Below are 19,577 nucleotides of genomic sequence, written 5' to 3' on the forward strand. Positions count from 1 at the left end.
GTATCCTGGTATAGTACAGTTGGATCTGAAATGCCTCGAATCAGCCACGTGTACATGAAGTGTGATATTTATGCTCGCAACAGCCCCCATGGCTCTCTAGCTTCCGCGGATTCATCGCTCGAAGTAATACATACAGTGTAGCAATAGATGGATACAAGGTCTCTTGCGCCCAGTATTATGGTACAAGCATATGGTACAATGTTCCCAATATTGGTACAGTCCTGGTTCCAAACCTCAAGCAAAAGGTATCTTCCGCCTCTTCCAGACAAGTTGCGATCCTTCTTAGGAGTACTGCTACCACGATGTGGCTCGTCAAAACAAAACCAGCGCACAGAAAGTAGAATGGTCGCAGTCAATCTGGAGTTGGGTCACCCGCGAGCCTATCGAGTTGCTATTGATATGGAAGGTAGAGAAAAAGGGCCGAAGGAGGTAGAGTACGATTCTTGGTTCAGCGACTCAACCAGATTCAATGCTTAATGATAGTTGATACGCAGAGTCACCGAAAGGCGCAACTGGAGGATGTCGAGGCAAGCATTATTCAGGGGACCCTGTCTCCGCGCTCCTTCCGCCGAGGCCGGTTGTCAACGGGCCGGGCGCAGAGTCTCCGTCCGAGAACTTTATCTTTGATAGTACCATTGCTCCTTCTTCGTACTCAGGTCAGGCATAATTGAAGCACAATTTGCACGTTATGGCATGGTTCAATGTCTGTCAAAGACGTACAACCGAGAGCTCTACGATGTGATCCATAGGTAGCCAGGGCGCATGATCCTCCCCGCGCCTCGGAACCCAGGAAGAACAGAACGAATCGCATAGATGCTATTGATCACACGTGACAATTGTATCAAAGGTTTCGATTCCTTCGGAGGACCAGTCGGAAGACTGCATTGACTGCAATGAAGCTGCCCTCCGAGCTTCATAACACCACATTCCATCCGTAGCATCTTCATATACTCTTGGTCCATTCTCATAATACTTTCCAAAGCTCCGATATGTGTGTACAGATACTAGAATCATGACCAGATTTGTTCGCCGATTCCATAAACTCCAGGTAATCATTTCCGAACATGGAGTAAAACTTTGGGTTTGTCTGGGTAGGATATGACAGATGGCGTCTGATCCATATCCTTTAGCTCATCCTGGGGCAGGTTACCAGGCGGATCTTGGAACATGGCCTACCACCTAGCTGGACCCCATCATGGCTTGACCTTCTACCAGCTAGCCAGTCATTCTTGTTTCCATCACATCATGATCGTTAGCCTTGTGCCATGTTGGGTTTGAATGTTTCTGACCATTCTGCTGGCACAATGTCAGTATTGTTCATATACCACATGCTTCAACATACCTAATATGGCCGCTCATCGTACCCACCTCTGTAACCACCACCTGCGCCGTAGCTGCCATATCCTCGAGCAGGAGGTGGACTACGTGGTCGAGCATATGGATCTCCTCGAGCGTATGGATCATAGGGCCGTGCAGGAGGTGGAGGGCCTCTAGCATCATACGGATCATCATATCTTCTGGGTGGTGGTGGACCATAGTCTCTTGGTGGTGACCTCCTTGCATAGCCTCTGTCATAGTATTCGTCGTAGGGTGGAGGTCGCCGACCGCCAGGTGAACGCTCACGATAGCCTCTCGGGCTGTAGCCTCGTGCAGGCGGGGGACCTCGTCGATCGTAGTGGTCGTCTGGAGGTGGGCCATATCGTCCTCTACCGAGAGGTGAGCGCTGTCGGTAGTTACGAAGGTCGCGTTCATCCTGGATCTGGAAACGTTAGCATCAAGATACGCATCCGGTAGACGTGATCACACCCACATCTGCAACACATTTCACGACCGCGCCTTTGAATTCCTGGCCGTCTAGCTTTGAAACTGCCGTCTTCAGATCTGCCCCAGTCTCGAACTCGACAAAACTGCGCCAGTCAGCCTCTCGTCCTGTCGTGTACAAACTCCGCACTCACCCTTTGCCATCATTGCGACCCGTCTCCGAGTAGACTACGTCCAGCTGACCTGTGCTTCGGGCAAAGTCCTTGAGATCCTGCTCTTGATCAGTATGCGCGGCTGAGCCCAGCTCTTCTTGTCTTGCTCACCTGCCAGCTTGTGTCGGATTGTAGACCAGTAATCGTCATGCGATAGATGGTCCTCCTCGGTCGGGGAGCTTGACGGTCCTGAGGTCCACCAAAGTCATCCTTTCTCCTCGGGCCTCGCGCGAATTGGACGGTGAGTCGTTCTCCTTTGAGTTCGGATCCATCTGTGGTAAGAGGTAAGGAGCCAGGACATTGAGTTGCTGAAGAGTAAAGACCTACGGAAAGCTACAAAAGAGGTCAGTCGACAGAAAAGGTGCGCGTCGCAAGTAGTACTGACCTGGTACAACATCTCTAGCATCCATCATGTCTTCATATTCAATGAAGCCGAAGCCATTCATGAGCTTGATCTCCTTGATCGTTCCAGCGCCATGACTAGAGAAGTGTTCCTCGACCTCTTGTTTGGTGACTGGAAGAGTGGGCAAGCAAGTTAGCTAACCAGAAGACCGCCAGATCAGACAGTAATGCGCATGGTCCAAGGAAGATGTCCAAAGTCCACGTGAAGGTGTCAAAGTCAGGATTAGGTAGAAGCGAGCATACTGTTTCGTGGTAGATTCCCCAGATAGAGCCGTGTAGACGAAACTGTGTCCGTCGGTTGGGCCATGGTTTGCGGTGAAAGTTCTCGGTGCAAGGCCAGAGACCAGAAATACTATATCCAGGCCACAATGATGTCCACCGAGAGCCAGGAATGGCTTTAAAGTGTAGCGCAGGATAGCGAACGGCCCAAGATGATGACTGCTAGGCCGTCGTGTTTGTACCGATGAAAGAAACGATTGTTGGTGGTGACCAGGCGATCTGGTAGACTCATGCAAGAAATCATGAGGCAACACTTTCTGGGCGGAGCTCTTGCCGCACCTGCTGCTTTGTCCGCACTACTCACAAGGCAAGCGCCAACAAGTTCAGAACGCGTTTGTGCGACGTCAAGCTTACTTGAATGATTCTGCCCAGTGCGATACACACGTCTTACAAGACTGCGTCAGTCGTCGCAATTCTCACATGGACCACGACCGAACGCTTTCTCACACCTGATGCAGGTACTTGCCTTTGCACTTCCCGTCTTTCTTCGGTGTATGATCGAACCTTGCAAACACATATCATCACCCGAGGCTGACAGGATCAAAGGGTTAATACTCTATGGTAGAAGACCTGTGTCATGCCTTGAGGAGTGCACCAATATTTGAGGACTCCGACTCATGAGAGGACTCCGAACGATCTACAATCTCATGTTACTTTCGTCGCTCTGGCCATTGTGAGAGTGTATACGATGAGGAGTCGCGGCAGTAAAACCGGCAGGAACCGCCAGCGGCTCGTATTTCATTGCTGCCAGGACTGGAAACGGGAGCACGGCTGTGCATCAAGTCTTCAAAGTTGTTCCCCAGCTTTACATCTCCAACTGCTCAACCAGCAGCACCTGTGGTTCATGTCGCCAGTATCACATATCGCAATCCCAGGGTCAAACCCTTTTCTGCGAGCACTCAGACTATTTCGCTAGAAGGTACTCTCACAAAAATAATCTTTTGATTCATGCCTTCGCATACTGGTAGCCTAACACAATCTTCCCGTTTGGTCCATGCAGCCAAGACCTTAGTATGGTTAGTTCTGCAGAAGAACATGTACTCGATGCATGATCGGGCTCCTAAGCCCCCTCGGCTATAGCACACTCGACCCTCAGCAGCCCTATTCTGAGATGCCAATCAACAATGCAGGCGATACTTCCTGCATAGGGAAATCTTCACCGGTCCCAACTATCCTTGACATCTGGCTGATTCGGGCCGCCGGTACGAGCAAAGGCTGCTAGTCTATTGCAATTGTCCACTAGCAGGAATTGCTGACAGTAGAGCTACCACAAATGCAGTGTATCACCGTCCGCTGCAGAACTTGGCATCAACGCCACAGATTCAAGCCCGCTGGTGACGGCCACCACAATTGAGGGCCATCTCACTAGCTATCGTGAGCCAATTGAGCCTCATCGCGGCCTACATATACTCCGCATCCGTTGTCGTACGAGCCCAAGATTTCGCTATCAAGGCTTGAATAGGCATCCCTCGACAATGGCGATGTGGAGTTTCTCATATTCACTCAGCCGACCTTATCCATTCAGGGGGTTCACAACCCTGGTTATCATTGAATTCCTGCTCGCCTTTGTGCTTTTCAGCCTGATCAACTATGCTTCACAAGGCTATGACCTGGTCTCAGAGTACTATTCAGACCCAAACGCTACTGAATCGAGGAGTGTCATTCCTGGTGTGCCTGCTTTTCTCACAAGCAAATCTCAGCCCTCTTGTCAATCAACCGACATAGCAATAGGCACCACCATCTCCACCAATAATTCGGCGCTTACTTATACCTTGTCAAGCGTACGTCAAGGCGGCAGATGGAGTCCATCCCTTGTCTATCACGACAACCCTCTGGAGGACTGTCACTTGAATAACGTTGTGATGAACATTGAGTCGATTGACCGAACTGCGGCTCAAGTCGCTACTTTCACGTATGGTGTAGATGTGAATGCCTTGGTCACATGCGCAATAAGCAGCGAAGGAATTGGCAAGACTGCCGTCAACTTAACGGCCCAGTACAGCTATGTTCCTCCTACAGTGGGCATTTACGATGGCTTCACTGCGTTCGCGGGAAGGAACCGGTCGGCTCATCCAAGCCTGTACTGGGCGGAAGTGACGCTGTCTATGCTTTGGGCCGAGTTAGTATTCCAATTCGATGTGTGGGAGAATGCGACCAAGATTTGGGGTGATTATTCGCGCACCAAAGCAGTTCTCTATTTGAACTCTAGCCGCAATGCTACCGAAGATCTTACATCTTACAACTACTACGAGGGTCTCAGCCGCATATTGAATGTTGAAGACGATGGTGGTGCTAGGTGGAGATATCGCAATGACTCTTTCGACGTTGCAGCCATGGCGACGTCCGACGATGCTCAATTCTGGTACCCGGCAGATGCTCTTGCTAAGGCCTTCGAATCGACTGTTATGACAGACCTAGGTCAAACTGATTACAGGCCAAATATGTTCGCACAGGAAGACCTCCTTGAGCACTTTACGCAGAACTTCTCCAACACGAAAGCTCTGGCCGACGAAAAGGTCAGAAACGGGCAGAATCTGCCTCTCCCAACTCAAAACGCGTACAATGCATCAGTGACTACACCAGAATCAGAGGACACGCCGTTGCTGGTGAAACCTTCTGTCGTATCGACCAGCTACATCTGTCAGGTGCCGAGGCGCAAGCCCCTCGACGACCTATGGTTGTCCGTGCTGGTTGCGGATCTAGTTTTGCTTCAAGCATTATGGCAGGTTACCATGTGGATCGCGACGTTGTTCGCGGAGCAGAAAGACAGTCGCGCAAACTGGTGTGAAGGCTGTTCTGGGGTTAGAATGCCCGAAACACCAAAGCCTCAGACGCACTGGCCGAGTCCTTACAAACACATCAGATCAAAATTGAGCCATGGCAGTGGGTACACGGAACTAGATGACCTGCAAAGCCTCGTGTCACATCCCGACAGTGGACTCGGGAGGTCACCACGAAAAGGGGCACGCGAATGGGACTAATGTCAAGAAACAGGAGCGGTCGGTCCTACCTCGTGCTTCTGTCGTGGATGATGATCGCCTTTCAGACTGAGGACGAGATTTTCTGTGCAAGCTGAATTATTCTGTCTCATCATCCTCCAGGCGAGTTCTTGTTGGCATTCTTCACTTACGCATGTACTGAGTCGCCAAGTCCTGCCATCAGCTCATCTTCATGACAAGCAGTATTGTGCCTATCTTCCCATTCATCTCAGCCATGCAAGACTCCAATTGCTTTCGCTCTCAAAGTTAAGTCGTTCAAGCATGCCATTGGCCCGAAGAGCAATATTTTCCTCGAATCCTGTAACTTATGGCCCACCGGATCTCTAGTCTTGGCTGACACCGAGTCGCGAACTTACGCAGGTCTTCGAACAGCCTGCCAAAGACTTTTCTCACTTCCTTGCTTCAAGAGTTCGGGATTAGTTTGATAGTGCTCGAGAATACTACAATACAACACCAGCAACACCTCTCCTGTTAATAATGACAGTCAGCAACCCTGGCCCTCATGCACAATCCCTGTCACACGTCATCTCCCCATTCTCTGATTGGCACCCGCTCTCAATGCGGAAACCTGCCCCACTCCGGCGGGGCGCCCTGATAGGCAGTCCCGGAGGGTTATGCAATGTTCTTAGTTACACTGCTTCCTCTCCTTATGTGGCCAGTCGGTATCGCTTGATAAGGTAGACGACTCGCGAGTTCAATGTCCTTGTCTATCTTCACTGTCGTGGCCCATAGCAGCGCATACTGTTATCTTCGACGATAATGCTAAGGATGTTGTATGGAGACAATCGCGGTTGCGAGGGGTCCGCCTCACTTCTCGACGTCGATCTGAAGGTGTCGTCTATTTTGCGATGGGGAATGATATGGTAGGTGTCTCAGTGGGCGTTTCAATTATATAGCAATGCATCATACGAAGTCCATTGTGCGTGGACAAGACAGCTGATATCAAAGCTATTGGTACAGTGCCGACTGATATTACCATATTCAACGACATATCATTCCTGAGCCTCTGGTTTCCTGCACAGCGAGCACACCAGTACAGAGCGACACAATTTTCAGCAACCCAACATCATCTATTCACTGACCCAAATAAAACCCCACATCGACTCAACCACCACAATGCCAGTCGCAACCCGCTACTGCGGCTCCTGCAAAGCCACCGTCGCAGCAGGCGCGACAAAGTGTTCATCGTGTGGCTCGAGTGATATCAAGTATGAGCTACCGACTTCACTCTAGGTCACAGACAGCACGAAAGGCACGAAGCAGGTGCAAGCACTCCAATCTACTCCACGAGATTCGGGAACGATATCTGGTACAACAAAAGGTGCTGTTGTTGCACTCGACGGCCTTATTCCATAACACAAGCGGAGCTCCAGGGTTGTTGCATCGATATATATGGAAGGAGAGCATCGTGTACAGCGGGACGAGAGCTGGGGTACTGCTCACATTCAGACGCAGCAGCTTTAGTAGGGCATGCGCTGGCGTAGAAGGCGTGTCAGGTTGGGCGTCATAAAGGGGTGCAGATATAGTGTTGTTTGAGCCGAAGGTGGCCGGGACATGATTTACAAGATGTAATAGTAGCAAGCGTTTGGCACGGAAGGCGTGAATTTGATTTGATTTATTCTCGTGTAGTATTATCTTCGACGGACGTTTCAGGGTAAGTCATCTTGCACCTCGTCTTGTAATATGTACCGGCGTGCTTTGCACACCCCAATTCTTTGATAGCCTCGAGCCTTTTTGCAAATGCTGCCACGCTTGTCTCGCGCGAAGCCTTGAGTGACGTTGACGGTGAAAAGGTTGTCCCTCACTATACCGTGACCCGAGCGCCAGGGGTGTTCGTCGCCAGATTCAGCTCCCCTCTCGATCTATTATTCTGCATGCGAGCGCCGGCCAGCATAATACAAAAGCCTAAGCTCACATGTAAGGCTTCACAACAACAACAATCTCCTCGGCCCTTGTCTTCGAGAACAAGAGCGAGTTAACCACAGCAAGTACTTTCTTCTCGAAATCTGGTTGTTTGTCCTTCCGAATGACCTCATGCTCCTTGTCACTAACCTTAACCTCCAGCAATCTAGTCGCAGGAGTGGCTATCTTGGCTGCGCATGCGGCATCGAAGAGATCTCGAGCTGTCTCGTATGTGTCGAGAGTTTCCTTCTCTTGTTCGGTATCACTTCCATCCTTGAAGGCCACCAAAATCTTGCCGTACTGGTCTGATGGAGCAGAAGCTTCGATTGAGGAAGATCGACTATTCGATTGCTTGATCGGCGTGGTCACGGAAATAAGGGTAATGTCTGTATGTGACGGAAGTATGTTATTGGTGTTCGTTGGCTCATCGAGAGCTTGTTGTGGTGTACCGTGCCGTGACTGTTGAGCTTGATCTTCTCGCTCGATGGTAGCAGTCCCTGTTCCTTGATCGATGGCTACCTCGAGGTGTCTCTGCGACGGTCCACGCTTACGTGTTGGGCGTGGTGTGTACTCTCCTTGATCAGAGTAATCGGACGAAGAAGGTCGGCCCCACCGTGGTCGACGGCGCCGATGCCCGATGGTGTAGCTCTCGTCGGACCGATATCTTTTAGCTGTTAACTTTTTCTCCAAAATCTGCGGTACCGTGTTCGTTCGTGATTCAGTATGTGAAGAGGGCTCGCTCAAGACTGCGTGAACAGGTTGCCCGGGCGAGGGTGCAATGTGAGCTACGACAGGACGATCGGCTTCAACCACTCGTAGCACCTTTGGCATCTGAAGCGACCTCTGCTCTCCTCCTTTATGAATAGGCCGCCATATCCTCCATGTCGAAGCCGTCCACTGGGCGTGATTCGGGATTTGCCCAGATTTGGTCCGATATACTAGCATAACGTGTTTGATGTTTCCATTGCCCATCGCATCCGGCATACCAACGACAATGATCTGTCTGAGTTTGAAGTTGCTGTGATGTGTGTTATGGATGGTAAAGCGAGTTGCTGGCAGAGCATGCTCCAAATCGTTATCCGCTCGCCAGGTCACAACGCACTGATCTTTTGTGTCCATAGTGCCTCTGTCTGGTTGCCACATCCTCGTAGAAAAGTCGTCCACACCACCATGTGCGAAGTGGATGCTAATCTCATTCCGGAGTCCGTCAGGAATGGTGTCCATATGACTGCCATCGAGGTAAGTGAGACCCTCGAGGGAGGAGTGAAGGGGGACACGATTGGTAGATGAAGCAATGCCATTATTGCCGGCCATTGTGTTGCGTTGCTCGTTGCGCATGAAGACGACAAACTCCTAGTGAAGCAAGTGTGTTATGATATCGAGTCCGGAAAGAGTGCACTTAGACGGTATGTTGACAGCGGAAGACTTGGCAGGTGCTCACACGTGAAGGGCTGATCGAACCTGCTAGACCAACAACAACAACAACTTACTATGCGTCATTGCCTATCTATCAAAGTGAAAATCTCATAGTGAAAATGAGCCGGACTCTAGCACGGAGAATCAACGAATTCCGCTCCCTCATTTGGTCTTCATTGAAATTCAAGCTTGATTCCACGCCAGAGTGACTGATGTATGACTTACCCAGCTTAACGGTTACCTCTCAACCCTCTACGTCCTTTCGACTGCTTGAAGGCCACGGCATGTTGCACATCTTCAGCGGAACGTGTTATGTTCCGCAAGTAACATGCTGTAGGCTCTTAGCAACGCGTCATGAGTAATTGCAGTTTCTGGTTGCTAGACTGGATTTGACGGCACTCATGTAATGTCCCGAAGCCATAGTTAGCCAGACATGATGTGCCTGGCGGACCAGCGGCGTTAGGCTGGTGTACGACCTGATACGACAAGAAGGAAAGAGGGTCAAGGCCTGGGGATTTTGTGAAAGTCATGGTTGACTGGAGGTGACTATTCCGAAAATGGCTAGAGAGTTTTGTGGAATGCACCATCCCCTTCCAGGACAGGAACAGCACCGTGACGCTCGCCGGAGCAGCGCACGACTACGGACGTACTCAGACTTCTTGGACACATCGTAGGCGTCCGCGTATCGGTTTACGGGACTCTTTACACACGCAGCCACATCTTGGTCGGCATATCACCAAAAGTAAGAGCAGACTGCCAGCTCGACTGGACTCTCCCGCGCAGCTTCCCGTACATTGCTGCCATCCAACACCGCAATCACATGTCTTTCTTGACCATAACCACAACCTTGCTATGTCTACCTCTAGCCAGCACATTCTCTAGCTTTTCCAGAACATGCCGCTTGAAATCAGATTGATTATCTCGTCGAACATGCTCAGCCTCCTCTTTCCCAATCTGAGTGCCGGTCTGAATGCCGATCTGAACCTCTAAAGTACGTGTATGCTTGTCTGCTACTTTAGCAACGCGAGCTGCATCAAACAAATCACGAGCAGAACTGCATTCTGAGAATGGCAGGTTGTAGCCTTGTCGGACCTGATTGTTGATGTCGAAGAAGATAACGCCGACGTTCTTGTATCTTCTATCTATGGGCTTAGATGCGGGAGGAGTGGGTGTAGATGGTGTACTCCCAACAACAGTTGTAGCTGAGGATGCGAGACTCGTGCGTTGGCTAAAGTCCGGATCGAATGTGTCGAATGAAGTCGGGTTCTGTGACAAGGAATGCTGCACCGCAGGATCCGGGCCGGAGTCCGTAGTGCATTGAGTCTCCTCGTCCTCGTCGCGAGCGCGTTGAGCGACGTCCTCACGCTGCAGGTGCTGCCCCAATGGGTTATATATGGAATCTTCTGTCGGTTCACTCTTGATACTCGAGGCGATGGATATAGCTGAATCCGATCTTTTGCGCTTGCCTAATTGCAGTCGGTCCTCATTCGCACTCTGATCTTCGCGTGCTGGGCTTGAGTCCTGCTGCTCACATCCGGCGTCGCCACAGGTTTCTTGTTGGTTACCTAGGTGCTGGTCTGGTTCGCTAGCAGCCACGGGCTGCTCAATGGCCGATGCAGATGGCGCTGGTCGAACTATTGGATCTTTCCTTTCAGTAATCCGCAGGATAGTTCGCTCTGGGCCTTCGTTTGCTTCACTGCGTTTGTGAATCGGCCTCCATATCTCCTGCTTGTTTCCATCCCAGCCGCTCATGCCCCCAGGGTTGCAGACTGAATGCCCTTTCCTATGTCGAACAATGACTGGCTCGATACGTGTAGGGTCCTGCTCGTCGGGCACGCCGACCACAGTGCTCTGCTTCTTAGTCTTGCCTGCGCTGTACGAGAAGCGAGCAGCTTTCAGTTTCTGATCGTTGGCGGCACCCTCAAGCTGGTACTTTGCAGCTTTGCCCTGGTTTGTTCGGTCCAGACGTATCGGGTCCTTCTTGGGCCAAAGAGTGCTTGCAAAGTCTACGTCGCCTTCGTGGTCGAGATGATCGCTTAGCTGGTGAAGCAAAGATATAGGGATAGTCTGCCAGTCCCCTTCGATGTATTCGATCTTCTTGAGCGATTCATGTCGATCGGGGGTTTTCCACATCGCCGCGGACATATCGCCATTGATAGAGGACATCGTGGGGTGGTAGATCGATAGTATACTGGTGGCGTAGCATGCAGAGAAGCTAGGCAAAGGGCTTGAAGGCTTTAGCATGTAGTGAAGAATATGCTCCAAGGTGATTGGGGCACGGGGCAGTGTGGATACCAGTGAGAGAAGATCGAATGTGTTTGTTGGGAAAATGACGAAGCTTCTGGATCTGAAAGTGCAACTACGATCATCGCGCTGAGCTCAATGTGGTTCGAAGATCAAGCAAGCCAATGACTGTGCGTTGAGGGTGCCGTACGCGAGACTGTAGGTAGATCACGAAATAGAGGCCAAGTACTTACGAAGCAGAACCTTCAAGGTTTTCCATTCCATGGCAGCCAGTGTGGATCATGCAGCCTCAAGTCAGCCAGAGATGTTGTGGCGAGACTCGATACTGCCTCTAGCCAGCATATACTGTTGGTCCAGAAGCTATCCAAGATGGTTCCAGGGTCGTGGACGGTAGTCTCAGAGTTACGGGGTCACAGTAACCCTGAATTCCTTCCTACCCTTGTCGCCATCAATCAATTTCTTCAATTCCGCCTCAAAAACATTCTCAAAGTCTTGCTCGTTGTCCGGCCGTATTCGTCCTTCACCGCCGCCATCAAACTGTATCTTCAATAGTCGCGTCGCTGGTGGCTCAATCTGAGCGATTTGAGCAACGCATGCAACATCGAACAGCTTCTGCGCCGTGTCACATTCGTCATATGGGTAAGTTCCCCTTACTTCTCCCGAGCTATCTTGAAACACGACCGCAAGGTTCGGCCCTTTTCTGGTCGGTTCACGCACAATGAACCTAGTCGATGGAGGTCTTGCCGTCGGCTTCGGTAAGGTTGCTTTTGTACTCGATCGTGTCGCGTGGGAATGTGTTGGCTCATCAATACTAGCCACTGAAGGACGGCCTGAGAAGAGGCCTCCAGGACCACGCTCTCGGACCATGTTTGGATTATCCTTCCAGGACTGCCCTACGTTGTGACTCTTTCGTCGTTTCGAGGTATGCATGCCGTTCTGAGTGTCGTCGTTTGAGACAACAGAATCGTTTCGAGCTCGTTTGCTGCCAGCCTGCAGTAGTGTGCTTGCCGACCTTTGTCTAGATGGCGGTCTCACCTCATTCGATTCTCCCAGATCCAGGTCAACCACGTCCAACGAGGCCGGGTGCTTCACATCCGAAGGGATCCATTTCTCATTGGGTGCTAAGTCTCTCATGTATCGAACGATGTCCCGTGCTCGATGGTGAACACCATGTGGAACCCACTGCCATGGTTAGTGCATCCTTTCTGCGTGTCCCGTTTGAGACTTACAGTGCGCCACATAACCGGTTTCCAGGACTTCCCGTTTCGGATTTTCGGACCATCGTTGTTGTAGACTCTAACCTTGGATATTGCTGGCCGCGGTACTTCATTAGGATCTTTCGGAGGTAGCCAGACCACGAAGAATTGTTGGCCTCCTCCATAAGTGTATCTCGCAACTGGAATTTCTTGATCTGTCTCTGCATCAACGTACTGTATATCTCTCCCTTTATCAATGTAGCAGGTTTTGCTCTTAGGCCATATTGTTGCGGCAACCGAGGCTTCAAATTCCGCCAAATGCTTGCCGATCAACTTCATTATCGATGAAGGACATTTCTTCTGAGAATGTGAGATGTCGCCGTCCAGCCATTCGATGCTCTTCATAGTTGTTTTAGCCTGGGGTCGAGGTGTTTCCGACTTAATCATGGTATGTGGCGCCTTGAATGAAGACTCTCGCCTAGTGAGGTCCTTCTTCTCGGGTAGAAGTGAGGCACGGTATGCCTGCAAGGCTTCCCCTTGATTTCGAAAACCTGCCTTCTTCAGGTAAACACAATCCGATGCTGATTTGCAATTGTTGCAAAACGGCGCTCTTCTGTCGCAGCCGAGATGACCACTAATGCACCTCATGCACTTTGTATACACGTTAGGATCTTTGTATAGCCCTTCGACTGATGGCTCCTTGGAAGCAGGTAGTGCATCACGTTTGGAGACATGCCTTGACGGTATGTCAGATTCGAGAAAGAATTTGTTCTCTGCAGGTGATTGGTCGTCCTCGCTTTCGCTAGTTCTTGAGCTGTAATCCGGCCGTGTATCTCTCCCAGCGGAATCATGTATATTGGCCGAGGCTTCGGCAGTCTTGGTAGCTGGCCTCGCTGCCGGTCACGTTAGCTCATACGGACAAGCTTGGGGTGCTGTTCAATCAGAACTGACCCGTATAGACAGTAATCATGTCGTCTGTGTCTGTCATTTCGCCTGCCATGTCCATTGGCGACTTCGATGGAACGTCCTCGAGGACATCAGAGCCGCCATCATCAGAAAGTTTTGGGGAGGCATATCTCGAGTTGTCTATCATGTCATTCGTTGCGGTTTCTGCTGTAGAATTGACTGAAGAGTGAGTGAGGACATTCTGAGGAATGTTCACAGGCGTAAAGCTGGTCCTTGTGGTTGTCTGTGCGGGTGCTTCCATCCAAGTTCTGGAGTAGAACTCTCACTTGACGTTCATTCGAAACAGTCGTTCTCGCAATGGCGGATTATGTCGCGGACTTATGAGATGCTGTGAGCGAGCGTTCCGGTTGGCGGTTGTGTCCAACAAGCAGACCCTTGTGCGTAGCGATGAAGTATGTTTGATCAGAGGCGTCGCGACTCTCGCTTGCGTTACTTGATGAGATGGGCTGTTATCGTAACGTAAAGAGTTTCTGATCAGATCGCTGGTTGTATCGAAGCGAGAACCTTCACAAGACAAATCCGCTAAGGCGCGTCGCGCGTTGTCCGCTAATCGCCAAGACCCGAAAAGCCCTCCACTCTGGTCAAGCATATCACGTGGTTGAGATTGCCAACTATCGGCTTTGGGGATCAAGGCATCTAGATTCGCGATGTAGCAAGGTGCTCTCCGCTCAAAGAGGAGGCTCGCAGGTCAGGCTACATACTTGCGGAATGACGCTGGCGAACTGGAGTGCGAGGCGACGGACTCACAACAAGGCTCTCGAATGAGACATAGTTGACTATACACACGAAAGTCAGGCGCATTACATGGACACAAGACTTTCTCCTCAGCTTATCCCAATCTGCCTACACCACAAACCACAATGCAGCAGCAATGAGGATCGCCACGAGCGCACCCTGCCAGCTGTATATAAGTTTCAGACCAGCCTTCCGCACCTTCGTAGTGAATTCAATGGAAGCCCTCGCCCGTAAAAGAGCAGCCAACAGCTCATCACTATTGCCTTGACTGCCACACTGAGATAATATCTCTTCACCTCTTGCGCCTAGCATAAGGCGAGGACATGCTTCACCTTCCACTACAAAACAGGATCCTTTGCCATTTATTTGAGAGGACATCTCGGCACACTCCACATGCTGCCTGCGCTTTCGCATGATCGTGATGACTTCTGGATGTGATACAAACTCATTGTCGGAGGACCAGCGACATCGTGACTGAGTGGGCAGAGGTAGGCCCAGCATAGCACGATCAAGTAACCAGTCTACTCTGCTGGATTTGGTCGTGCGGACAAGTGAATGGCTTCGGAATATCGGGTGGGTCAGAGTGAGTGCCAGTAGGTCTGGATAAGGAAGATAGCTAGCTATCATGCGGTGTATCTCAGGCGGAAATGAGAGCAACATCGTAGGTGACTTTTCCAATTTGTCGTAATTGTGATTTAGTCTTGTGGATGCTGCGAGATTTCAATCGCGGCTAGGGCAGGATGAACAGCAACTTCGAGGTTTGCGATTCTGTTTTGCTCTTGTCAAAGCTGGAGCAGAAGATGTAGTACACATACAGCGAAATTCAGAAGAACAGAGAAATCAACCAGTCGCGCTAACTTATTCAGCGCTTTCAGTCCTGGACCCGAGCAGTAGGCGAGTTGGAGTTTAATGCGTCGCCCGTCTTGTATAGGTAGAATTAATGATGGTGCCTTGTGTCTCGAGACTAAACATATCATCAAAGTGAAGGCAGCAGCGAAGTTGAGATGAGGCTGTTACAAAAGGAGCCCTACTTTTCATCTCATCTATTATCGTACCGATGGTAGACAATTAGCTGATGGTACTGGACAAGGGCGCACGGGGATTCAATGAACGTTTCTGTGTCGGTAAGCTCTAGCCGTCGCACGTAGGATAAAAGAAGAAGTTGATCTCGTGAGTACCTGAGAGCTGGGAGCATCGTCCACCAACGAACATTTATGGGCCTTTCGGGCCGAGGTCTCGGAGGTGGAATTGTGCGTCAGATTATCGCAGCTTGGACGTGCGCAACAGTGACTAAGTTAGTATGGGTACTACACAGTAATCTTGAGTGACGGTGGGATGAATTTATTTTCTGATACCACCAAAAGCCCTCGGTATCCGATGGAACAGGATGTCAGATAGCCGGTCAGGACCTTACAACCCTGTCCGTCACACATTCCGGGTCTTGCGCAGATATGCTTATATGTTGTCATCGCCATGGCTCAACCGCAAGCCAACACCCCCGTCCTAGAACCTTCAATTGAGCCTGCCTCACCTAGCTTGCCGAGTCGCGTGTCCAAAGCTCCACCGAAACCTGCCTCAGTGAAGATCAATGTCGAGGGAGCATTCATTGTCAATGACGAGACAGTGAGTAAGAATGGCGGTAGCGAGTACGTGCACTTTGAGCAGAAGGATATTCGGCTGCCTCACCATGTTGATGTTGTCAGCCACATTGCGGTCGATGTGAGTCAAATTTCTGGTTGCGCAAGCCCAAGGCTGACACGTACCAGATTGGCGGGTCACTAGCAAAGCTGGTATACTTCTCCCGCGAATCCGGGTCAGCGGTAGGTGGTGGACGACTCAACTTCCTCAACTTCGAGACCGACCGAATCGACGAGTGCATAGCCTTCATACAAGACCTGAAAGACAAGCAATCAAAGCTCAATGGCTCGAAGCCGGCAGACATGTGTATCATCGCGACGGGTGGTGGCGCATTCAGATTCTACGACAAGATGAGAGACGTGCTGCACGTGAATGTGGTACGCGAAGATGAGATGGACTGCCTCATCATTGGCCTCGACTTCTTCATCACAGAGATTCCTAGAGAAGTATTTACTTTTAGTGAAACGGAACCAATGAATTTCGTGGAAAACAGGGAAAACATCTATCCATATCTACTGGTCAACATTGGTTCCGGCGTGTCGATGATCAAGGTATCAGGACCAAAGCAGTTTCAGCGAGTCGGTGGCACTTCTCTCGGAGGCGGAACATTTTGGGGCATCTTGTCGCTGCTGACAGGGGCCCGAACCTTTGATGAGATGCTGGCTATGGCCGATCGTGGTGACAATGCTGGTGTCGACATGTTGGTCGGTGATATTTATGGTACGGGTTTCGGCACCAGTACGAATATCACTGGTTTGAAAAGCACCACAATTGCCAGCACGTTCGGGAAGGTCTTTAAGATGAAGAGAGCCGCTGAGAGACACGCTGAAGACGGAGAAGGTCTGGCGAAGGAGGACATCCATGCGGATGCCGGATTTCGAATTGAAGACATGAGCAGAAGTTTGCTGTTCGCCATTTCCAACAACATTGGCCAAATCGCTTACCTACAATCCGAGAAGCACGAGTTGAAGCATATCTACTTCGGCGGATCCTTCATTCGGGGACATGCCCAGACCATGAATACTCTTTCGTACGCTATCCGGTTCTGGTCCAAGGGAGAAAAGCAAGCATATTTCTTGCGACACGAAGGATATCTCGGAGCTTGCGGCGCGTTCATAAAGGCGCAACCGAGGAACTGGGGTAGGAGGAATTCGGTGGAGGACTTGTCTCTAGCAAGGGTTATGTCAAAGGAGTGATGGAATCATCGTCTAGGGATTCTACTCGCGAAGAGCAAAGATGGAGGACAGGAGTTCCCAGTTCCTTAAGAATGACTGAGCTATGCAGCAGCACTGCAAAGCCGCCAATACATCCATACAATTTTGCCAAAGGCTGTGCCGCTGGTGAATTATGGATATTGGTTGAACCAAGCTACGCCGGTTCTGCTAGGGCACATGGATGTTCCGTGATTCGAGTCAATCACTTGAAAGAGCACGCAGGTTGACGACGAGTCTCGTCTCGTGCCAGTGGCAAGTAAGATGGACCAGCCTTCACTCGTGAAGCCTTTCTCGGTAATCCTAAGGAAAGTGAAAACTTATTTGACCTTCACAGGCAATGCTCCACGCCACGCTTCCACGTCACATGTGATTGTTTTCGTCAGAAACTGAATTCGTCCTGATCTCTCTTGTTCATGGGTTCTGCTATTGCCTCAAAGCTTACCAAGTCCTCATTTCACGCTTACAACCACGCCGAAACTTATCTCAAATAGCGTGACACGACTTGCTAGACGTTTCTCATACCTTCGAATGTCTCAAAGACGACCGTCGTCTCTCAAGTCCGACCATGGACCTGTACCGCGCTCTGGTAAGTTGTATTACCAGTACCAGCGAAGCAGACAATTGACTATGGATTCATAGCTAAAGCAGACCCCAACAACACGTCCAATGGCAAGCAACGTGTGGTCGAGAGACTGCGCGGTGTTCATCCCGACCGACTGAACAGAATCACTCCTTCGAGCCTCGTGCCCGGCACATTCACGCCGAAACCTACACAGAAGTTGTACACGACCAAGACCGCATCGACATCCAGCGTTTCAACCACGATGAACTCGGAGAAGGTGACGTCCAGACTCCACCTGGAAAAAATTGAGTTCTTGGATGGTGACAAACAAATTGGTGTTCAGCTTCCACGACATCTCGTGAGGGACTTGGAGGATCACCTCGAATGCCACGGCACCACCACCATCACATGTGCTCGCTCTACAGGCTGGGACAACAGCTTCCCCGAGCAAGATGGCCGTGAGGCAGTGTTCCGTCCTCGCCACTCAGACAAAAATTTGCTAGCCGCCAGATACAAGTATGGGGCGCGAGCACATATCCTAGTGGTTCAAGAGCGAATTGGAAAAAGCATCAATGACGGCCGAGCGGTGATCATTGTCTCTGCTGGACCACCAAGCACGCGTGTGACGCGGCCAGACGGCACAATCTGGAACGAGGTTGAATACCATATCTGGGATCCGGTCCTCGACATCAAACAACGGTCAAGGGCCAAAGCAGAAATTGTCAAGCAGATTCGAGCCAGAGAAAGCTTGGAGGAGCAACGACAGGGTCATGAGCCATCTGGTGTAGAGCGTGGCCCGATGGTATATGGTGATAACGATGACATTGTCGCTAATGCCGCGGGCTTTGCGGGTTTGCTAAATACACAACGAAGTCCGGATAACGATACCATCACTGTTCGTGGCGAGAAGCGAGCAACTCAGCGTGGAAGCATAGTCAAAACCCACAAGAGAAGCTTTTCCTCAGCCGAAATATCAGCACGATCTTCGAGTGCGGAACCCCTCGTTGCTAAACGCAGCAAAAATATCTCCTCGGCCACGCCAGAGATGTCCAACGCCTTAGCCAGCAAGCCTACATCGAGCCAAGCTTCAACATGTACCGACACAGTTCCACCCAAGCAAAGTCCACAAGCAGACCAACTTCCTTCCTCCTCGCCTATCCCCAAAGAAGCAGACCCAGGCTTCTGCCAACATAAGTCAACGTCGTTCACACCAGTGCCATGCTTGCAACCAAACTCAATGGCTCCAGTCACCTTGCCCGTCAATGCTTCCTCAAGTTTTGTCTTCAAACAGGCACTCGGTGGCCCCCGGAAGAGAACGCGAGACAAGACGGCCTGCAACACAATTCAGAAGCTGTTCGCCCATGGCAAGGTGGCAGGTATTGTGACCAAGGACACCATGACTTTGGTACTGTTCGTTGATGGCCAAGAACCGGTCACGGTTGTCAGAGATGATGCAGAAGACTTCGATACCTTTCTGCGATCGTTGAGGAGTGAGCCAGAAGGGCCACAAGAGATTGTCGTCCTGCCGGACGAGGAGTAAAGGGTCACGGCATCGAAGAGTCTGATGACAGAACTAACACGACATGAGGAGCGAATGTACGATTGAGTTATGTCAAAGTTGATGTCGGCCTTCCATGCCTCTACAGACCGCCTGCAGTGTACTCATCGTCATAGCAATAGTTATTCAGTACGGTGACATGGATGTGTACTGTGCGATGTAAGGAATTGGCGAAGAAACAGAGATAGATAGCTGAGCAGGTGGTGAAGGAGTTGTACAGAAAGATCCATGCAGTGTTTCCTTCCACGCGCTGATGTGGCCGGAGATGACCTCTAGACGCCCGGACATAGCCGCTAACCACCTAGTGTACCCTTATGCCAGAACTTCACGCCCATACACAAGGACGCTCGTCGAATCCATATCATGCTTCTCGTCCACAATCTGATGAGCCTTCCCAATGTTAATACCACTGTTCGCATGCTGTGTGCACTGACAATGTAAGAGAGTTAGCGTGACACTACTGTCCGTGTCCAGCGTGACTGCTGGTATCGAA

General features: G+C 50.7%; 7 protein-coding genes across 7 annotated transcripts; 3 read left to right on the forward strand and 4 right to left on the reverse strand.

Annotated features, from left to right (window-relative positions):
* Positions 1-1,252: 1,252 nt before the first annotated feature.
* Positions 1,253-2,682, reverse strand: PMZ80_007673 (uncharacterized protein; the record flags this gene model as incomplete). Its single annotated transcript, XM_064876079.1, has 8 exons — positions 1,253-1,296; positions 1,369-1,759; positions 1,811-1,907; positions 1,956-2,032; positions 2,085-2,245; positions 2,301-2,306; positions 2,359-2,487; positions 2,619-2,682. 8 exons carry the CDS (start codon positions 2,680-2,682, stop codon positions 1,253-1,255), a joined length of 969 nt encoding a protein of 322 aa, XP_064728343.1.
* Positions 2,683-4,129: 1,447 nt separating this feature from the next.
* On the forward strand, positions 4,130-5,635 carry PMZ80_007674 (uncharacterized protein; the record flags this gene model as incomplete). Its single annotated transcript, XM_064876080.1, has 1 exon — positions 4,130-5,635. The coding sequence occupies one exon, from the start codon at positions 4,130-4,132 to the stop codon at positions 5,633-5,635; it is 1,506 nt and encodes a 501-aa protein (XP_064728344.1).
* A 1,929-nt stretch (positions 5,636-7,564) lies between these two features.
* On the reverse strand, positions 7,565-8,869 carry PMZ80_007675 (uncharacterized protein; the record flags this gene model as incomplete). Its single annotated transcript, XM_064876081.1, has 1 exon — positions 7,565-8,869. One exon carries the CDS (start codon positions 8,867-8,869, stop codon positions 7,565-7,567), a length of 1,305 nt encoding a protein of 434 aa, XP_064728345.1.
* Positions 8,870-9,787: 918 nt separating this feature from the next.
* Positions 9,788-11,137, reverse strand: PMZ80_007676 (uncharacterized protein; the record flags this gene model as incomplete). The annotated part of the gene is made up of 1 exon (XM_064876082.1): positions 9,788-11,137. The coding sequence occupies one exon, from the start codon at positions 11,135-11,137 to the stop codon at positions 9,788-9,790; it is 1,350 nt and encodes a 449-aa protein (XP_064728346.1).
* Positions 11,138-11,617: 480 nt separating this feature from the next.
* On the reverse strand, positions 11,618-13,618 carry PMZ80_007677 (uncharacterized protein; the record flags this gene model as incomplete). Its single annotated transcript, XM_064876083.1, has 3 exons — positions 11,618-12,397; positions 12,445-13,304; positions 13,363-13,618. The coding sequence occupies 3 exons, from the start codon at positions 13,616-13,618 to the stop codon at positions 11,618-11,620; spliced, it is 1,896 nt and encodes a 631-aa protein (XP_064728347.1).
* A 1,967-nt stretch (positions 13,619-15,585) lies between these two features.
* On the forward strand, positions 15,586-16,946 carry PMZ80_007678 (uncharacterized protein; the record flags this gene model as incomplete). Its single annotated transcript, XM_064876084.1, has 2 exons — positions 15,586-15,831; positions 15,879-16,946. The coding sequence occupies 2 exons, from the start codon at positions 15,586-15,588 to the stop codon at positions 16,944-16,946; spliced, it is 1,314 nt and encodes a 437-aa protein (XP_064728348.1).
* A 546-nt stretch (positions 16,947-17,492) lies between these two features.
* Positions 17,493-19,066, forward strand: PMZ80_007679 (uncharacterized protein; the record flags this gene model as incomplete). Its single annotated transcript, XM_064876085.1, has 2 exons — positions 17,493-17,550; positions 17,604-19,066. 2 exons carry the CDS (start codon positions 17,493-17,495, stop codon positions 19,064-19,066), a joined length of 1,521 nt encoding a protein of 506 aa, XP_064728349.1.
* Between the last annotated feature and the right edge of the window lie 511 nt (positions 19,067-19,577).

This window comes from Knufia obscura, assembly GCF_036327395.1.
Source record: "Knufia obscura strain CCFEE 5817 isolate CBS 148926 chromosome Unknown scaffold_9, whole genome shotgun sequence".
Classification (NCBI taxonomy): domain Eukaryota; kingdom Fungi; phylum Ascomycota; class Eurotiomycetes; order Chaetothyriales; family Trichomeriaceae; genus Knufia; species Knufia obscura.